The 17,823-nt window shown below is 39.9% G+C and overlaps 1 protein-coding gene across 1 annotated transcript in view; it reads right to left on the bottom strand.

Annotated features, from left to right (window-relative positions):
• The window catches only part of LOC111158034 (tetratricopeptide repeat domain 6), a 218,685-nt gene extending 201,495 nt beyond the window's left edge, over positions 1 to 17,190 (bottom strand). The window contains exon 1 of the mRNA XM_022519831.1: positions 16,252 to 17,190. Within this exon, the coding sequence (XP_022375539.1) occupies positions 16,252 to 17,190 (939 nt within the window). The remainder of the gene's footprint in view (positions 1 to 16,251) is intronic.
• Between the last annotated feature and the right edge of the window lie 633 nt (positions 17,191 to 17,823).

The raw sequence follows: 17,823 nt of genomic DNA, 5'->3' as shown, positions 1-17,823 counted from the left end.
CCTCTCTCTCTCTGCCTGCCTCTCTGCCTACTTGTGATCTCTATCTGTCAAATAAAATGAATAAAATCTTTAAAAAAAAAAAAAAGAAAAGAAAAAACTCAGTGTACATGTATGTATACATTTGTACTGAACTATTAAGATAAGTGTAGAAGGATAAACAACAATAAGCATTGGTTACTATAGGGAGCTAAAGAGGCCTTAGAAGGGAATATATTGTTTCCTTGTGTTTCTTCTTATAACTTATAAAAACAAAGACATTTTTATAAAGAATCTGACAACATTTTAAAGTTTTTATTTTGAGATAACTTTAAGTTCATATTCACTGTTGCAAATAATATAGAAATACCCTAAGTACTCTTCACCTGCCTTGCCTGCATGTTAATATGTTGCAAAACTATAATACAATATCACAACCAGAGCACTGACAATGATACAGTCAAGACACACACATTTCCATCACCACAAGAATTTCTCATCTTGCTTTTCTCAAACCACAAACACTCCTACCTTCCCCTACCCCAAGCCTCTCCTTATCCCCTGGCAACCACAAATCTGTTCTCCATTCCCATAATTTTGTCCTTCTAAGAATGTTATATAAATGGAATTTTACATTATCTAATGTTTAGAGATTTTTCATTGTTGTTGTGGTGGTGGTGGTGGTTTTGTTGTTGTTGATTTTTTGTTGGTTTGTTGCCTCAGCATAATTTTCTGGAGATTCATCCAAGTTGCTGCTGGTATCGATACTTCATTTCTTTTTATGGCTAATTAATATATCCATTTACTCCATGAAAGACATCTGGTTTGTTCCTTGGTTTTGGTTATTAAACAATAAAACCTGCTATGAACATTCATCTTGGATTTTTATTTGAATATAAGTTTTCATTTCAGTGGATAAATGCACTGCTTTGACTGTGTCCCACAAATTCTGACATGTTGCATTTTTATTTTCACTTGGTTCAATGTCTTTTTTTTTTTTTTTTTTTTGCTAAGACTTCCTTGTTGATCCATGGGTTGTTTAAAACTGCATTGTTTAGTTTCCAAGTGTGTGGAGATTTTCCTATTATTATTCTGGTATTAATTTCTAGTTTTGTTCCATTATGGTCAAAGAAGACACTCTGTATGATTTCAGTTCTTTTAAATGTATTTAAGCTCATTTCTATGCTCCAGATACATACAGTCTTAGTTTATGTTCCATGGACAGTTGACAAGAATGTGTAATCTATTTTTGTTGGGTGCAGTGTTCTATAAATATTGAGTAGATCCTGATGGTACTAGTATTGTTGAGTTCTTCTATATTCTTGGGGGAATTTCTATCTAGTTTTTCTACCAATCGTTAAAAGAAGGATGTTGAAGTCTTCAACTATAATCATAGATTTTCCCACTTCTCCTTTCAGTTTTTATTTCATAGATGTTTCAGCTTTATTATTTGGTGCATACATATTTAGGATTGCTTTGTTTTCTTGATGTATTGATCCTTTTACTGTATTATAATCCCCTCTTTGTCTCTGGTAATTTTCTTTGTTCTGAAGTCCACTTTATCTGAATTTAATATAGCCAATCCTACTTACTTTTAATTAATGTGTGCATGATATATTTCTTTTCATCTTTTCTTTTCAACCTACCTATATCATTATATTGGAAGTAAGTTTCTTATAGATAATATATAGTTGGGTTATGTATTTAATCGCTTGTCAATTTTTGTCTTTCAATTGGTATATTTAAACAACTTATATTTACTGTAATTATCAATATGCTAGAATTTAAAGTGGTCACTTTATTTTTTGTTTTCTTTTTTCTGTTTTTCATTTCTCTGGTTTTTACCTGCCTTACTATGAGTTAACAGTTTTTATGATTCTATTTTGACTTATCTATAGTGTTTTTTTAGTGAATCTGTACAGTTTTTTTTAAGTCACTGCTCTAGGCATATGTATTCATAACTTAACCACAGTCTACTGGTATTGTCATTTTCCAGTTAGAGTGAAGCATAGAAATGTTATCTCCCTTTATTTCTGTTTACCCTCCCCTGTTTATAATTGTCTTAAATTTCCTCTACATACATTTAGAACCACATCAGACAGTGTTATAATTTTAGCATCAACCATCAAACACAATTTAGAAAGCTCAAGAGGAGAAGGAAAATCTGTTGCATTTAGCCATAGTTTTTGTTTATTTTGTTATTCCTTCCTGGTGTCCTTTTTTCTAATAATTTCCTTTCTTTTTAGATAATTAATTTTAGCCATTAAGGTATGACTGCTATTGACAAATTCTCTGAGAATGTCTTGATTTCCCCTTCAATTCTTGAAAAATAATTTCACTGGATACAGAATTCTGGGTATACAGTGCTTTTCTTTCAGCACTTGAAAAATATTGTGCTTATTCCTTCCGGCCTCCAGAGTTTCTAATGAGAAATCCATTTTCACTCAAGTTGTTTTCCTCCATAGGTAACACACTGTATCTCACTGCTTTAAAGGCTTTATTGTTTTCTTTAATTTTCAGAAGTTTGACTTTTCTATTTTGGTGTGGATTCTTTTGGGTTTCTTTCGTTTGGGGATCACTCAGCTTCCAGGCCCTTGATGACATAAAGTTAGATCTTTTGTGATAGCCCCATAAGTCTCTCAGGTTTTATACATTTTTTTTCCTTGGTCTACTGTCTTTGTTGTTCAGATTGAGTAGGTTATATTGTTCCATCTTCAAATTCACTGTTTCTTTCCTCTGGCCTCTCCATTCAGCTGTTTAGCCATCAAATGGGATTTTATTTCATTTATTGTATTTTCAGTTCTAAAAGTTTCCTTTAATCGGGCACCTGGGTAGCTCAGTCTGACTCTTGGTTTCAGCTTAGGTCATGATCTCCACGTTGTGGGATCAAGCCCTGCATTGGGATCCATGCTCAGAACAGAGTCTGTTTGGGATTCTTTTCCTCTTCTTCTCCCTCCCCTTTTGCCCCTTCTCCTGCTCACATGAACATGCTCACACACTCTCTCTCTCTTTCTCAAATAAATAAATAAATAAATAAATAAAATCTTTAAAAATTTCTTTGGTTCCTCTTTGTATCTTTGATTTCTTTACTGAGACTTTCCATTTCCCTGTTAACTCTTTCTATTTTTTCACTGTTTCAAGTGTGCTCGTATTGCTTAATGAAGCATTCTCTTTGAGGGTCATTTTAAAATCTTTGTCAGATAATTCTAACATCTCTGTCATTTCAATGTTGGCATCTATTAAGTATCTTTTTTTCTTTCAAGTCAAGATATTCCTGGTTCTTAGCATGACAAGTGATTTTCTACTGAAACCTAGACATTTGGGTATCATGAGAGTCTGGATCTCTTTTAAACTTCCTATTTTAGCCGGCTTCCTATGGCATTGTTCTAAGAGGGGTAGTTGGGAGAGGGCATTACTACCAGGTAGAGGTAGCAGTCCAGGTTCTAACTTGGTCTCTCTCGACACCAGGAGTCGGGGCTTCCTTGTTATTGCTGAGTGGGAGTAGGAGTTCTTGGCTCCCACTAGGCCTCTACTGCCACCATCCTAGTTGTAAGGGATAGGGTTATCTCATTACTGTTCCCCACATAGGCTCCAGTGACACAGGGAAAGTGGAGAGGGTAGCCTCTTTACTGCTGAGCAGTGTTGAAAGTCTTAACTTTCCACTGACATCACCTCAGTGGGGAGAAGTCTGGGGTAACTTGTTACAGTCTGGTGAGACTAACAGTCCAGGATTCCCATTCAGCCTTGGCTGGTAGGGGTGGAGATGGGGCCATAGATTTTTTTTTCCTGCTGTTTCTGGCTTGAATAGCACAGTTATTGACTAAAATTTTGTCTTTCTAGTCTGTCCCTTTCTTGATCACTTGGCTAAAGAGAGCTGCCCTTCACTGGAGCTTTTTCTGAATCCATTGGCATTTTTAGCTTGCCAGCTTCTTTATCTCCAAGTCTAAAGGATAGGAGGAAAAAAGAAAGCCCAAGGAAGCATCAGTATGTGATTCCTTTGAACCCAAAGTCCCTAAACAGTCTGTCTTCTTCTCTCCACCTTTTGGAGTATTCTCATATTTGCCTTATATACAATGAACTTAGCTGTGGAGAAGAAGTAGGGGAAAGTAATCTATTTCATCTTCCCTGAAGTGTAAGTAGGTATAAATTTTATGATACAACATTTGTGAGCTATACATTATTTGTTCATGGAAGATCTTGGAACATAAATTCTTTCTTACCTAGGTCATGTTAACCCATTTTTCTTTTGAGCTCTGTGGCAAAAAGCAACTACACATGAAAGGAGCAAGATTGGGCTGGTTCCTTCATCCTCAATTAATATCTAGAAGGTAATCTCTGAATTTTAGTCTCATAGAATTAGAATGTATATTGAGAATAATTGATTCCTCAGTAAAGCAAATATAGGACCATATAACATTTCTATTCTTCCTGCCATGGTATATTCATATTGTTTAGGCCAGTGATTCTCAATGTGTGGAGGGAGGGTGCCCTACTCTCCAGGGTCTCATTTGGGAACTTACATATATTCTGATTGTCATGACTTGGGCAGGGGTAAGGAAGTGAGAGGATTGTGCTACTGTCATTCACAACCTACAATTCACAGATCAGCCACCCATGACAAAGAATTTTTTAACCCAAAATGTCAGTAGTGTTATGGATGAGGCAACTTGGTTTAGATGTCTGACCTACATTTGACAGCTAAATTTAATTCTCAGACATTCTATGCAACTTTTGGCCTATTGTTTGTGAAACTCTGAATGCTAGGTCAGGAATGGCCTTGCCCAAGCTCTAAACAGAGACAGCGCATCCTGCCAAGATTGTCTTTTCCTCCAGCTTTCCCTCTGAGATTTGCTGTGTGACTGCAAGGTAAAATATCTAAAGTGAAGAACCATATTCCTTATCTTGGAAAGAATGTTGCTTATATAAATTATAAATGTTTCAAACAAATGACTTATTCTATCTTGGGAATTTCTGGGGTGCCTGGGTGGCCCACTTGTTAAGCATCTGCCTTTGGCTCAGGTCATGATCCCAGAGTTTTGGGATCGAGTCCCACATCAGACTCCCTGCTCAGCAGGGAGCCTGTTTCGCCCTCTCCCACTCCCTCTGCTTGTGTTCCCTTTCTCACTGTCTCTCTGTCAAATAAACAAAATCTAATAATCATCATCATCATCATCTTAGGAATTCTAAAAACCATAATTTAGATATCACTTTAACAACTGCATTTTTTTATTACAATCTATCACCTACCTAGCCACCCACAGCCATTTCTTACCCTAATAAAACTTCTGAAAGCACTTTTATTCAAAATAATACAGAGGTCTGTCTTCTGAAATCCTTGGGGTGGAGAAAGAAAATTTAAAAAGGAAAAACGAAATCACTAAAGCACTAAAAATCATGAAAGCACAAAATCAGTATAACGGAAACCAGGGATGGACTAAGGCATTTGATACAGGCTAAGACCTATAACACAGCATTACTGTCCCTGGCTCCTGGCCCCTCTTCTACATTCAATAATTCAGGTAGCTAAAGCACCACGAAAGGAAACACAAGACAAATAAAATGTCAGAAAGAACAGAATTCACTGTCCTGGTATCCATTCCTCATTTGACACTCTTCTTCTTATATTTTATTCTATTTAAGCTCCTCAAAATGGGTTTCAGAGCAAAGGCATTCCTCTCTTCTGGCCCTTGCTCTGAAAATGTAACTTTTCCCAACTGTGCAGGACTCTGAGCCAGTTTCTAATATGGGCCCCTCTTTGTGTCAAGTACCTTGATTATGTCACAGAGTTACTTCCTACAGGGGCAGGCACTGAGACCTTCGTTCTCTCTATTAAAGCTTGTCAGTGCACATTCCTGATTATTTTTTCTGTGAGACCCACACAAAACCTAATTAGAAATCCCCATTTTGAACTTTCATCAAAATAAAAAAATGTTTTGCACAGCAAAGGAAACAGTCAACAAAACTAAAAGGCAACCCACAGAATGGGAGAAGATACTCGCAAATGACATTAAAGATAAAAGGTTGGTATCCAGGATCTATAAAGAACTTCTCAAGCTCAACACTCAAAAACAAATAATCCAGTCAAAAAATGAGAAGACATGAACAGACACTTCTGCAAAGAAGACATACAGATGACTAACAGACACAGGAAAAAATGCTCAATATCACTAGCTATCAGGGAAATACAAATCAAAACCACAAAGAGATACCACCTTTAACATCAGTTACTATGGCAAAAATTAATAAGACAGCAAACCACAAATGTTGGTGAGGATGTGGAGAAAGGGAACCCTCTTAAACTGTTGATGGGAATGTAAGCTGATGCGCCACTCTGGAAAACAGTATGGAGGCTCCTCAAGAAGTTAAAAATAGAGCTACCCTATGACCCAGCACTGGATTACTAGGTAGTTATCCCAAAGATACAGATGTAGTGACAAGAAAGGGCACATGCATCCCAATGTTCATAGCAGCAATGTCCACAATAGCCAAACTGCAGAAGGAGATGAGATGCCCTTCAACAGACAAATGGTTAAAGAAGATGTGGTCCGTATACAGAATGTAATACCACTCAGCCAGCAGAAAGGATGACTACCCGCCACTTGCATTGACATAAATGGAACTGGAGGGGATTATGTTAAGTAAAATAAGTCAAGCAGAGAAAGACAATTATTGTATGCTTTCACTCATACGTGGAACATAAGGAATAGCACAGAGGACCATAGGGGAAGGGGAGAAAAACTGAAGGGGGAAAAATCAGAGAGGGAGACAAACCATGAGAGACTATGGACTCTGAGAAACAAACTGAGGGTTTCAGAGGGGAGGGAAGTGGGAATTGAGGAGGGCACGTGTTGTGATGAGCACTGAGTGTTGTTTTTTTTTTTTAAGATTTTATTTATTTATTTGAGAGTGGGAGGAAGAGAGAGTATAAGCAGGGGGAAGGGCTGAGGGATAGGGAGAAGCAGACTCCCCTGCTAGCAGGGAGTCTGACATAGGGCTTAATCCCAGGACCCTGGGATCATGACATGAGCCAGAGGCAGATGCTTAACCAACTGAGCCACCCAGGCACAGCACTGGGTGTTATGTACAACTAATGAGTCATTGAACAATACATCAAAAACTAACGATGTACTATATAGTGGCTAACTGAACATAATAAAAAAAGAAAAAAGAAAGAAAAAAAAAGAAATCCCCATTTTGAAAGGGCCCTAAAACAGCCACACTCATCTGTTGAGTAAGTATGAGGACGTGTGGGTCTTAAGTGAAAACATTTGTCCTATTCTGTTGACAAACATTAGGTCAAAGACGACACTGGGGACTCTTGTCCTTACATGTTTTTGTTCCCTAATAGGATTTATGATCACATTCCTTACAGCCTAGAGTGTATTTTGGGGCTGAAACTTTTTTTTTAAAGATTTTATTTGTTTATTTGACAGAGAGAGATCACAAGTAGACAGAGAGAGAGAGAGAGGGAAGCAGGCTCCCTGCTGAGCAGAGAGCCCGATGCGGGACTTGATCCCAGGACCCTGAGATCATGACCTGAGCCAAAGGCAGCGGCTTAACCCACTGAGCCACCCAGGCGCCCGGGGGCTGAAACTTTTTTAAAGACATAATGTGGCAGCAGTATTCTGTATACTATCAAGAGGTTTGGTGCCACAGCTAAGAACAGTAACAGAATCTTCTTCCCTCTTACAGTCATCCTCAATGCCATTCTCAAAAAACTAGGTCTCTTGTTTCTTCTTTTCTGCCTTTCCCTCCACTCTCCCCCCTTCCCTTCTTCTCCCCTCCTCCCTCTCTCTGTTTTTCTGTAGGACTCAGATTCCCTTGTTACTATTTTTGCTTTGAATGTCCCTGTTACAACAAAGTCTAGATAAATGGACAAAATATCTTAACTTCTGGGGTGCCTGGGTGGCTCAGTGGGTTAAAGCCTCTGCCCTTAAGTTTTTTAAAACTTACAGAAGGAGGAGTCAAGATGGCAGAGAAGTAGCAGGCTGAGATAACATCAGGTCACAGGAGTTCAGTTAGATAATTATCAAACCATTCTGAACACCTACAAATCCAACAGGAGGTCAAAGAGAAGAGCAGCAATTCTAGGAACAGAAAATCGACCACTTTCTGAAAGGTAGGACCTGCTGAGAAGTGAATCTGAAGCAACAGGGAGATATACTGCTGGGGGAGGGACCAGCTCCCAGCAAGCAGCAGAGCAAGAGAGCACAAAATCAGAAGTTTTAAAAGTCTGTTCCACTGAGGGACATTGCTCCAGAGGATAAGAGGGGGTGGAGCCCTCACAGGGACACACGGGGTCACAGAAGGATCAGAGGTGTCTGAGCGTAGCAAAGCTCGCAGGTATTAAGCCGGCTACAGAGACAAAGACACGGAGTGAGCTCTCAGCTGGGGGTTACCTTAAATTGTGATCCGTGGCACCGTCAGTCCACTGCTCTTTGAGCAGGGAACCCACAAATGGCAGATCCGGGGAGCAGCAGGAATCTGCTGGGTTTGGAGACTCCAAACGGGGCTGTGTGCTAGAAATAGAAACACTCCATCATAGGCAGGGTGAGCTCAGAGTGTGGCCAGAGAACAGGGAGATGGGAGTGATTGAGCACTTTTCTCCAAAGGTGCACTAAGGAGTGGGGCCTGAGCTCTCGGATCCTGTGGGCCAGAGGTTGGGAGGCCACTATTTTCATTCCCATCCTCCAGAGCTCTATGGAAAGCATTCAGGGAACAAAAACTACCGAGAACGAACCCGAGCAGATTACTTAGCCAGGCCCCTGGCAAGGGCAGTGCAATTCCACCTCAGGCAAAGACACTTGAGAATCACTGCAACAGGCCCCTCCCCCAGAAAAGCAGCAAGAAATCCAGCCAGGACCAAGCTCACTGATCAAGGAGAACAGCGGAATTCCAGAGGAGGGAAAGCAAAGCATGGAATTCATGGCTTTCTCTCCATGACTGTTTAGTCTTACAAAGTTAATTAAATTTTTTAAATTTTATTTTTGTTCTTATTCCTATTTCTTTAACTTTTGCCCTTTCCTCTTTTAATGTTTTTTAACTAGTTTGTCTTAACAATACCTTTATTTTAAAAAAAATCTTTTTGAACCTTCATTATTATAGTCATATTTTATCCTTCATTGTATCTAATTTTGTTTTTTGTATACAAATAAGGTTTTTTCTTCTAAAAAACTTTGGGATACAACTTCTTCTAATAGATCAAAATATACCCTAAATTTAGCAATCTAGCACAGGGCTTTGTTCTAGTCTCCAGCCTGAGCAAATTCTCTCCACATTCTTTTTCTCTCTTTTCCCAAACAACTTATCAACTCCTTTTACAGAATTTTTAAAAAATCTTCATCTTTACTCATATTCCATCCCTTCATCGTGTTTACATATGTGTGTGTGTGTGTGTGTGTGTGTGTGTGTGTGTGTGTGTGTATTTCTTTCTTTAAAACTTTGGAAGGTAGTTTCTTCTAAGAGACCAAAATACACCCAAAATCAAGTGGGTGGCTCTGTCCTATTCACCAGTCTAATATATATATTTTCTTTAATTTTTTTTAACTTCTTTTTACTCCCTTTCCTCTCCCCATGATTTGGGGTCTCTTCTGATTATAAAACACACATTTTTCTGGGGTCTTTGCCACCCTTTTAATATTTTATTCTCTCATCCATATACTCTTATCTGGATAAAATGACAAGGCAGAAAAACCCACCACAAAAAAAAAAAAAAAAAAAAAAAAAGGCAGTACCAACGGATAGGGACCTAATCAATACAGACAAGGGTAATATATCAGACCTAGAGTATTGAATGACGATTCTCAAGGTGCTAGCTCAGCTTGAAAAAGGCATGGAAGTTATTACAGAAACCCAGTCTGGAGAAATAAAAGAACTAAAATTTAGCCAAGCTGAAATCAAAAAGGCTATTAATGAGGTGCAATGAAAAATGAAGGCTCTTATTGCTAGGAAAAATGAGGCAGAAGATAGAATTCGTGATATAGAAGACCAAATGACAGGGAATAAAGAAGCTGAGCAAAAGAGAGACAAACAACTACTGGACCACAAGGGGAGAATTCGAGAGATAAGTGATACCATAAGAAGAAACAATATTAGAATAATTAGGTGGGATTCCAGAAGAAGAAGAAAGAGAGAGGGGGGCAGAAGGTATATTCGAGTAAATTATAGTAGAGAATTTCCCTAATATGGAAAGGAAACAAGGATCAAAATCCAATCAATCAATCAATCAATCAAACAACAATCAATAAAAATAGATCCATACCCCATCATCTAATAGTAAAACTTACAAGTCTTAGTGACAAAGAGAAAATCTTGAAGGCAGCTCTCAATAAGAAGTCTATAACATACAATGGTAGAAATTATTAGACTGGCAGCAGACTTATCCACAGAGACCTGGCAGGCCAGAAAGAACTGCCATGATATATTCACTGCACTAAATGAGAACAACATGCAGCCAAGAATACTATATCCAGCTAAGCTATCACGGAAAATAGAAGGAGAGATTAAAAGCTTCCAGGACAAACAAAAACTAAAAGAATTTGCAAACACCAAACCAGCCCAACAGGAAATATTGAAAGGGGTCCTCCAAGCAAACAGAGAGCCTAAAAGTAGTAGACCAGAAAGGAACAGAGACAATATACAGTCACAGTCACCTTACAGGCAATACAATAGTAGTAAATTCATATCTCTCAATAGTTACCCTGAAGTAAATGGGCTAAATGTCCCAATCATAAGACACAGGGTATCAGAATGGATAAAAAAACAAAACCCATCAATATGCTGCCTACAAAAAAACTCATTTTAGACCCGAAGACACCTCCAGATTTAAAGTGAGGGAGTGGAAAACCATTTAGCATGTTCATGGACATCAAAAGAAAGCTGGGGTGGCAATCCTTATAACAGATCAATTGCATTTTAAGCCAAAGACTATAATAAGAGATGAGGAAGGACACTCTATCATACTTAAAGGGTTTGTCCAAACAAGAAGATCTAACAATTTTAAATATCTATGCCCCTAACATGGGAGCAGACAACTCTATAAACCAATTAATAACAAAATCAAAGAAACACATTGACAATAATATTATATATTATACAATAATATAATAATTGTAGGGGACTTTAACACCCCCCTCACTGAAATGGACAGATCATCCAAGCAAAAGATCAACAAGGAAATAAAGGCCTTAAATGACACACTGGACCAGATGGACATCACAGATATATTCAGAACATTCCATCCCAAAGCAATAGAATACACATTCTTCTCTAGTACACATGGAACATTCTCCAGAATAGATCACATCCTGGGTCACAAATCAGGTCTCAACTGGTACCAAAAGACTGGGATCGTTCCCTGCATATTTTCAGACCACAATGCTCTGAAGCTAGAACTCAATCACAAGAGGAAATTTGGAAAGAACCCAAATATATGGAGGCTAAAAATCATCCTACTAAAGAATGAATGGGTCAACCAGGAAAATAAGAAGAATTGAAAAAATTCATGGAAACAAATGATAATGAAACGCAACTGTTCAAAATCTGTGGGACACAGCAAAGGCAACCCTGAGAGGAAAATATATAGCAATAGAAAACTTTCTCAAGAAAAAAGAAAGGTCTTAAATATACAACATAACCCCACACCCAAAGGAGCTGGAGAAAGAACAGCAAAGAAAGCCTAAACCCAGTAGGAGAAGAGAAATAATAAAGATCAGAGCAGAAATCAATGAAATAGAAACCAAAAGAACAGTAGAACAAATCAATGAAACTAGGAGCTGGTTCCTTGAAAGAATTAATAAGATTGATAAACCCCTGGCCAGACTTATCAAAAAGAAAAAAAGAAAGGGACCCAAATAAATAAGATCATGAATGAAAGAGGAGAGATCACAACCAACACCAAAGAAATACAAACAATTATAAGAACATATTATGAGCAACTATATGCCAGCAAATTTGACAATCTGGAAGAAATGGATACATTCCTAGAGTCGAATAAACTAACAAAACTGAACCAGAAAGAAATAGAAAACCTGAACAGACCCACAACCAGTAAGGAGATTGAAGTAGTCATCAAAAATGTCCCAACAAACAAGAGCCCAGAGCCAAATGGCTTCCCAAGGGAATCCTAACAAGCATTTAATGAAGAATTAATACCTATTCTCCTGGAACTGTTCCAAAAAATAGAAATGGAAGGAAAACTTCCAAACTCATTTTATGAGGCCAGCATTAGCTTGATCCCCAAAACAGACAAAGACCCCATCAAAAAAGAGAATTACAGAACAATATCCTTGATCAACACAGATGTGAAAATTCTCACCAAAATACTAGCCAATAGGATCCAACAGTACATTAAAAGGATTATTCACCACAACCAAGTGGGATTTATTCCTGGGCTGAAGGTTGGTTCAACATCCACAATCAATCACTGTGATATAATACATTAATAAAAGAAAGAATAAGAACCATATGATACTCTCAATAGATGCTAAAAAAGCATTTGACAAAGTACAGCATCCTTTCTTGATCAAAACTCTTCAAAGTGTAGGGATAGAGGATACATACCTCAATACCATCAAAGCCATCTATGAAAAACCCACAGCAAATATCATTCTCAATGGGGAAAAACTGAGAGCTATTTCACTAAGGTCAGGAATATGTCAGGGATATCCATTATTACCACTGCTGTTCAACATAATACTAGAAGTCCTAGCCTCAGCAATCAGACAACAAAAAGAAATTAAAGGCATCCAAATTGGCAAAGAAGAAGTCAAATATCACTCTTTACAGATGATATGATATTTTACAATTGCACCCAAAACCATAAGATACCTAGGAATAAACCTAATCAAAGAAACAAAGAATCTATACTCAGAAAACTATAAAGTACTCATTAAAGAAATTGAGGAACACACAAAGAAATGGAAAAACATTCCATGCTCATGGATTGGAAGAAAAAATACTGTGAAAATGTCTATGCTACCTAAAGCAATGTACACATTTAATGCTATCCCTATTAAAACACGATTAATTTTTTTCAAAGAAATGGAACAAATAATCCTAAAATTTATATGGAACCAGAAAAGACCTCGAATAGCCAGAGGAATGTTGAAAAAGAAAGCCAAAGTTGGTGGCATCACAATTCCAGACTTCAAGCTCTATTACAAAGCTGTCATCATCAAGATAGTATGGTACTGGTACAAAAACAGACACATAGATCAATGGAACAGAATAGAGAGCCCAGAAATAGACCCTCAATTCCATGGTCAACTAATCTTCGACAAAGCAGGAAAGAATGTCCAATGGAAAAAAGACAGCCTCTTCAATAAATGGTGTTGGGAACATTGGACAGCCACTTGCAGAAGAATGAAATTGGACCATTTCCTTACACCACACATGAAAATAGACTCAAAATGGATGAAGGACCTCAGTGTGAGAAAGAAATCCATCAAAATCCTTGAGGAGAACACAGACAGCAACCTCTTCAACCTCAGCCACAGCAACTTCTTCCTACATACATCGCCAAAGGCAAGGGAAGCAAGGGAAAAATGAATTAGTGGGACTTCATCAAAATCAAAAGCTTTTGCACAGCAAAGGAAACAGTTAACAAAACCAAAAGACAACTGACAGAATGTAAGAAGATATTTGCAAACGACATATCAGATAAAGGGCTAGTATCCAAAATCTATAAAGAACTTAGCAAACTCAACACCCAAAGAACAAATAATCCAATCAAGAAATGGGCAGAGGACATGAACAAATATTTCTGCAAAGAACACATCCAGATGGCCAACAGACACATGGAAAAGTGCTCCACATCACTCAGCATCAGGGAAATACAAATCAAAACCACAATGAGATACCACCTCATACCTGTCAGAATGGCTAAAATTAACAAGTCAGGAAATGACAGATGCTGGCGAGGATGCGGAGAGAGGGGAACCCTCCTACACTGTTGGTGGGAATGCAAGCTGGTGCCACCAGTCTGGAAAGCAGCATGGAGGTTCCTCAAAAAGTTGAAAATAGAGCTACCCTATGACCCAGCAATCGCACTACTGGCCATTTATCCTAAAGATACAAATGTAGTGATCCAAAGGGGCACGTGCACCCGAATGTTTATAGCAGCAATGTCCACAATAGCCAAACTATGGAAAGAACCTAGATGTCCATCAACAGATGAATGGATAAAGAAGAAGTGGTATATATATACAATGGAATACTATGCAGCCATCAAAAGAAATAAAATCTTGCCATTTGCAACAATGTGGATGGAACTAGAGGGTATTAGGCTGAGCAAAGTAAGTCAATCAGAGAAAGACAATTATCATATGATCTCCCTGATATGAAGAATTTGTCAGGGTCAGGGGTGCCTGGGTGCCTCAGTGGGTTAAAGCCTCTGCCTTCAGCTCAGGTTATGATCCCAGGGTCCTGGAATCAATTCCAACATCGGGCTCTATGCTCAGTCAGGAGCCTACTTCCTCCTCTCTCTCTGTCTGCCTCTCTGCCTACTTGTGATATCTGTCAAATAAATAAGTAATGGGGGGTTTGGGGAGTAGGGAAGGAAAAAAATGAAACAAGATGGGATCAGGAGGGAGACAAACCATAAGAGACTCTTAATCTCACAAAACAAACTGAGGGTTCCTGGCGGGGAGAGTGGAAGAGTGAGAAGATGGTTGGGTTATGGACATTGGGGAGGGTATGCGCTATAGTGAGTGCTGTGAAGGGTGTAAACCTGGCGATTCACAGGCCTGTACCCCTGGGGCTAATAATACATTATATGTTAATAAAAAATAAAAAATTACAGGGCACCTAGGTGGCTCAGTGGGTTAAAGCCTCTGCCTTCGGCTCAGGTCATGATTCCAGGGTCCTGGGATTGAGCCCCACATTGGGCTTTCTGCTCAGCAGGGAGCCTGCTTCTTCCTCTCTCTCTGCCTGACTCTCTGCCTACTTATAATCTCTGTCAAATAAATAAATAAAATCTTTAAAAATTAATTAATTAATTAATTAAAAAATAAAAAATTAAATTAAAAAAAAAAAAGAACAACAAAAAATCTTCTGCCTTTGGCTCAGGTCATGATCCCCAGGTCCTGGGATCGAGCCCCACATGGGCTCTCTGCTCCTGTGGGAGCCTGCTTCCTCCTCTCTCTCTGCATGCCTCTCTGCCTACTTGTGATCTCTGTCTGTCAAATAAATAAATAAATAAAATCTTTAAAAATATATATCTTAACTTATCCTATCTAGCTTTGCTCCCTGCTGGGTACATATCACAATCAAGGAATGGACAGTTTTGGAATGTTTCTGGTACAGTCTCTGGGGTGTGACCACCTAGGGTAGAATCAGCTCTGCCATTTCTTAGTTTGGGACATTGAGCCAATCCTTTAACAACACTAAAGCTAGGAAACATCCTGTATAAAATGGGGCTTTTATAGGTATCCACCTGATGAGGTTTCTGGGACAAATGCATACAATATCTCATTTTGCTTGGCACAAAAGAATCACTTAGCATCTCTATAACTGGGAAGGCCTAGGAAGTAAATTTTTTAAAAAACATTTTAAGAGAGAGGTGCCTGAGTGGCTCAGTTGGTTAAGCATCTGCCTTAGGCTCAGGTCATGATCCTGGGATCCTGGGATGGAACCCCACTTCAAGGGGCTCCTTGCTCAGCCAGGAGCCTGCTTCTCCCTCTTGCTCAACCCCTTCCCTCCCTCTACCCTCTCTCTCCTTCTATCCCTCCTTTTTCCTCTGCCCCCTCCTCCCTGCCTCCTGCTCTCTCTCACTTCTCTCTCTGTCAAATAAATAAATAAAATCTTTAAAAACGTATATATTGAGTGATTTTTCCCTAAAAATATCAAAGAACTACAAATTCAACTTCTTAACAGTAATATAGTGATCTGCTTAGTATAAAAATTTACTGCCAGTCCTAAACTATAACAGAAAATGACTGAGTTTTCTATAGAAAACATCTGTTATTTTGATACTCAATAGTCACAACGACTTTGAAATGAAAAGTTACCAGTGATGTATTTATTACTCGAGTCTACAACCAATGTACTTTGAGCTAATTTTTTAGATAATCTCTCAATTTCTTTCACTGAAAGAGTATACACTCCCCGAATATTTTAAAATTCGAATTCCAAATTCTAAGCCCTTGAATAAGACCCTGGTGTTTTGTCTAGCTTATCTAGCTTGTAACACACCCGATGCACTTAAATATGCTATGAATGTTTCCTTAAGTTGCATTTATCCAGGAAAAATATTAATTCTCCTTCTGGTTCACCTACTTCCATTTTAATGTCGTAGTTCTCGCCGAGGACACTCTGGATGAGCTCTTTGACGGTCTGGTCGGAGGCCAGCTGGGCCTCCGACTGCAAGGAGGCGATTATCTCCTCTATGGAAGTCGGGATCACTCGCACGGGCTGAGCGGCCTGCCGGGCGGCCTCCCGCGAGCCGCCCAGACAGATGCTCCCCCGCTGGCTTTCGGAAACTGACCCGAGCGGTCGGCTGGCTAAGGCCCGGCTCAAGGAGCGGGTGTGAGCCCTGGCTCTCCTCCGCGGGCCGCCCGCCTCCGCGTCGCCCTCCCGGCTGGAAATGGAGCTGGGCGTCCTCGGTTTGGCCTGGCGGGCCTCTGCGGGCAGAGTCGTGCCCTCTTTCACGCCGCGCTCGCGGCCGGGGTGCGGGACCGGTTTGGGGCCCGTGGGCCGCGGGCTCCTCCCGCCCAGGGGCGCCCCGGGCCTCTCCCTTGCCGCAGGGGGCGGCATCAGGACTAACGGTCTGGATGTGCCAGCCCTGGAGGCGATGACCGGCGGCTTTTTCGGGAGCGGGTGCCGGAGGAACGCAGAGCTCCGCAAGTAGAAGTCCTGGGGGCGAAACCGCCGGGTCTTTCCCGGAGCGGCCTCTTCGCTCGGGGCCGGAGGCCGCGCTGCGCCTCGGGGCGCCTGCTGCAGGAGGGCCGCAGTGAGGGTCGTAGGGCCTTTAGCTCGAGGGGACCCTGATGGCTTTTGGGGTCCATCGTAGGCGGCGCTGCCCTTCTCCCCAGGAGGGGCAGGGCCCGGGGCCTGGAGGCCGCACACTGAAGCTTCATCCACAGCCGGCTTGGGGGCCAACTTCTGCTGGAATTGGAGAAGATCCTTTTTAGTTTCCTGTCGAATCCCCTCAAGCTTTTTAAAGATGTAGGACTCTTCTTTGTATTTCAGTCCAAAATGCTTCGAAACTGCGGACATCTTGGCTAATTTGTCCTGTGAAATAACGACAATATATTACATTATCTATAACAAAACTCAGGTCGATAAATACAAGTTGAACTCAAAAAAAACCTCTTAAGGTACAACGCTCGGTGTGCTCCCAGAGGCCCCAGTGGGTAATATTAGTTTATGTCATTTTAAATCCAACTATTGGCCTTTTCACAGGAACCATGGAAAACCTTCAAAGCAGTAACCTTTTTACAGTAGAATTTCTGAAACTCCGATTGGTTTTAACATTTCTTTAGACTATAATGTAATGTCCCAATTCCAGACAAGAGAGACAGGCAGAGAGAATCTAAAGAAACCCTAGGAGAGAATAGAGACCATCAACTGATTGGAAGCTAGCCCACAAACAGATTTTACAATTGCCCCAAATTTTTCAAAGATACAAATTTGTACCAACAATTTTAAAATGAGACATTTTCACAAAATTCCAGATAAACAGGTTCTCTGGGGAGGGAAAAAAAAAATGAAGGTTCTGGCAATGTAAGGGCCAAATCCCTACTCTTGGGGCAAGATGGCAGTTTCCTCTTCCTTCTCCAACTGGCGGTGGGTGCATCCGTCCCTCATCCAGCCCACTTCCCTCAATATGCCTGCAGAGCTGGAGCAGAC

The sequence above is a fragment of the Enhydra lutris genome, unplaced genomic scaffold (genome assembly GCF_002288905.1).
Source record: "Enhydra lutris kenyoni isolate GAN:26980312 unplaced genomic scaffold, ASM228890v2 scaffoldscaffold4, whole genome shotgun sequence".
Classification (NCBI taxonomy): Eukaryota; Metazoa; Chordata; class Mammalia; order Carnivora; family Mustelidae; genus Enhydra; species Enhydra lutris.
This window is presented reverse-complemented; position numbering and strand designations above follow the sequence as displayed.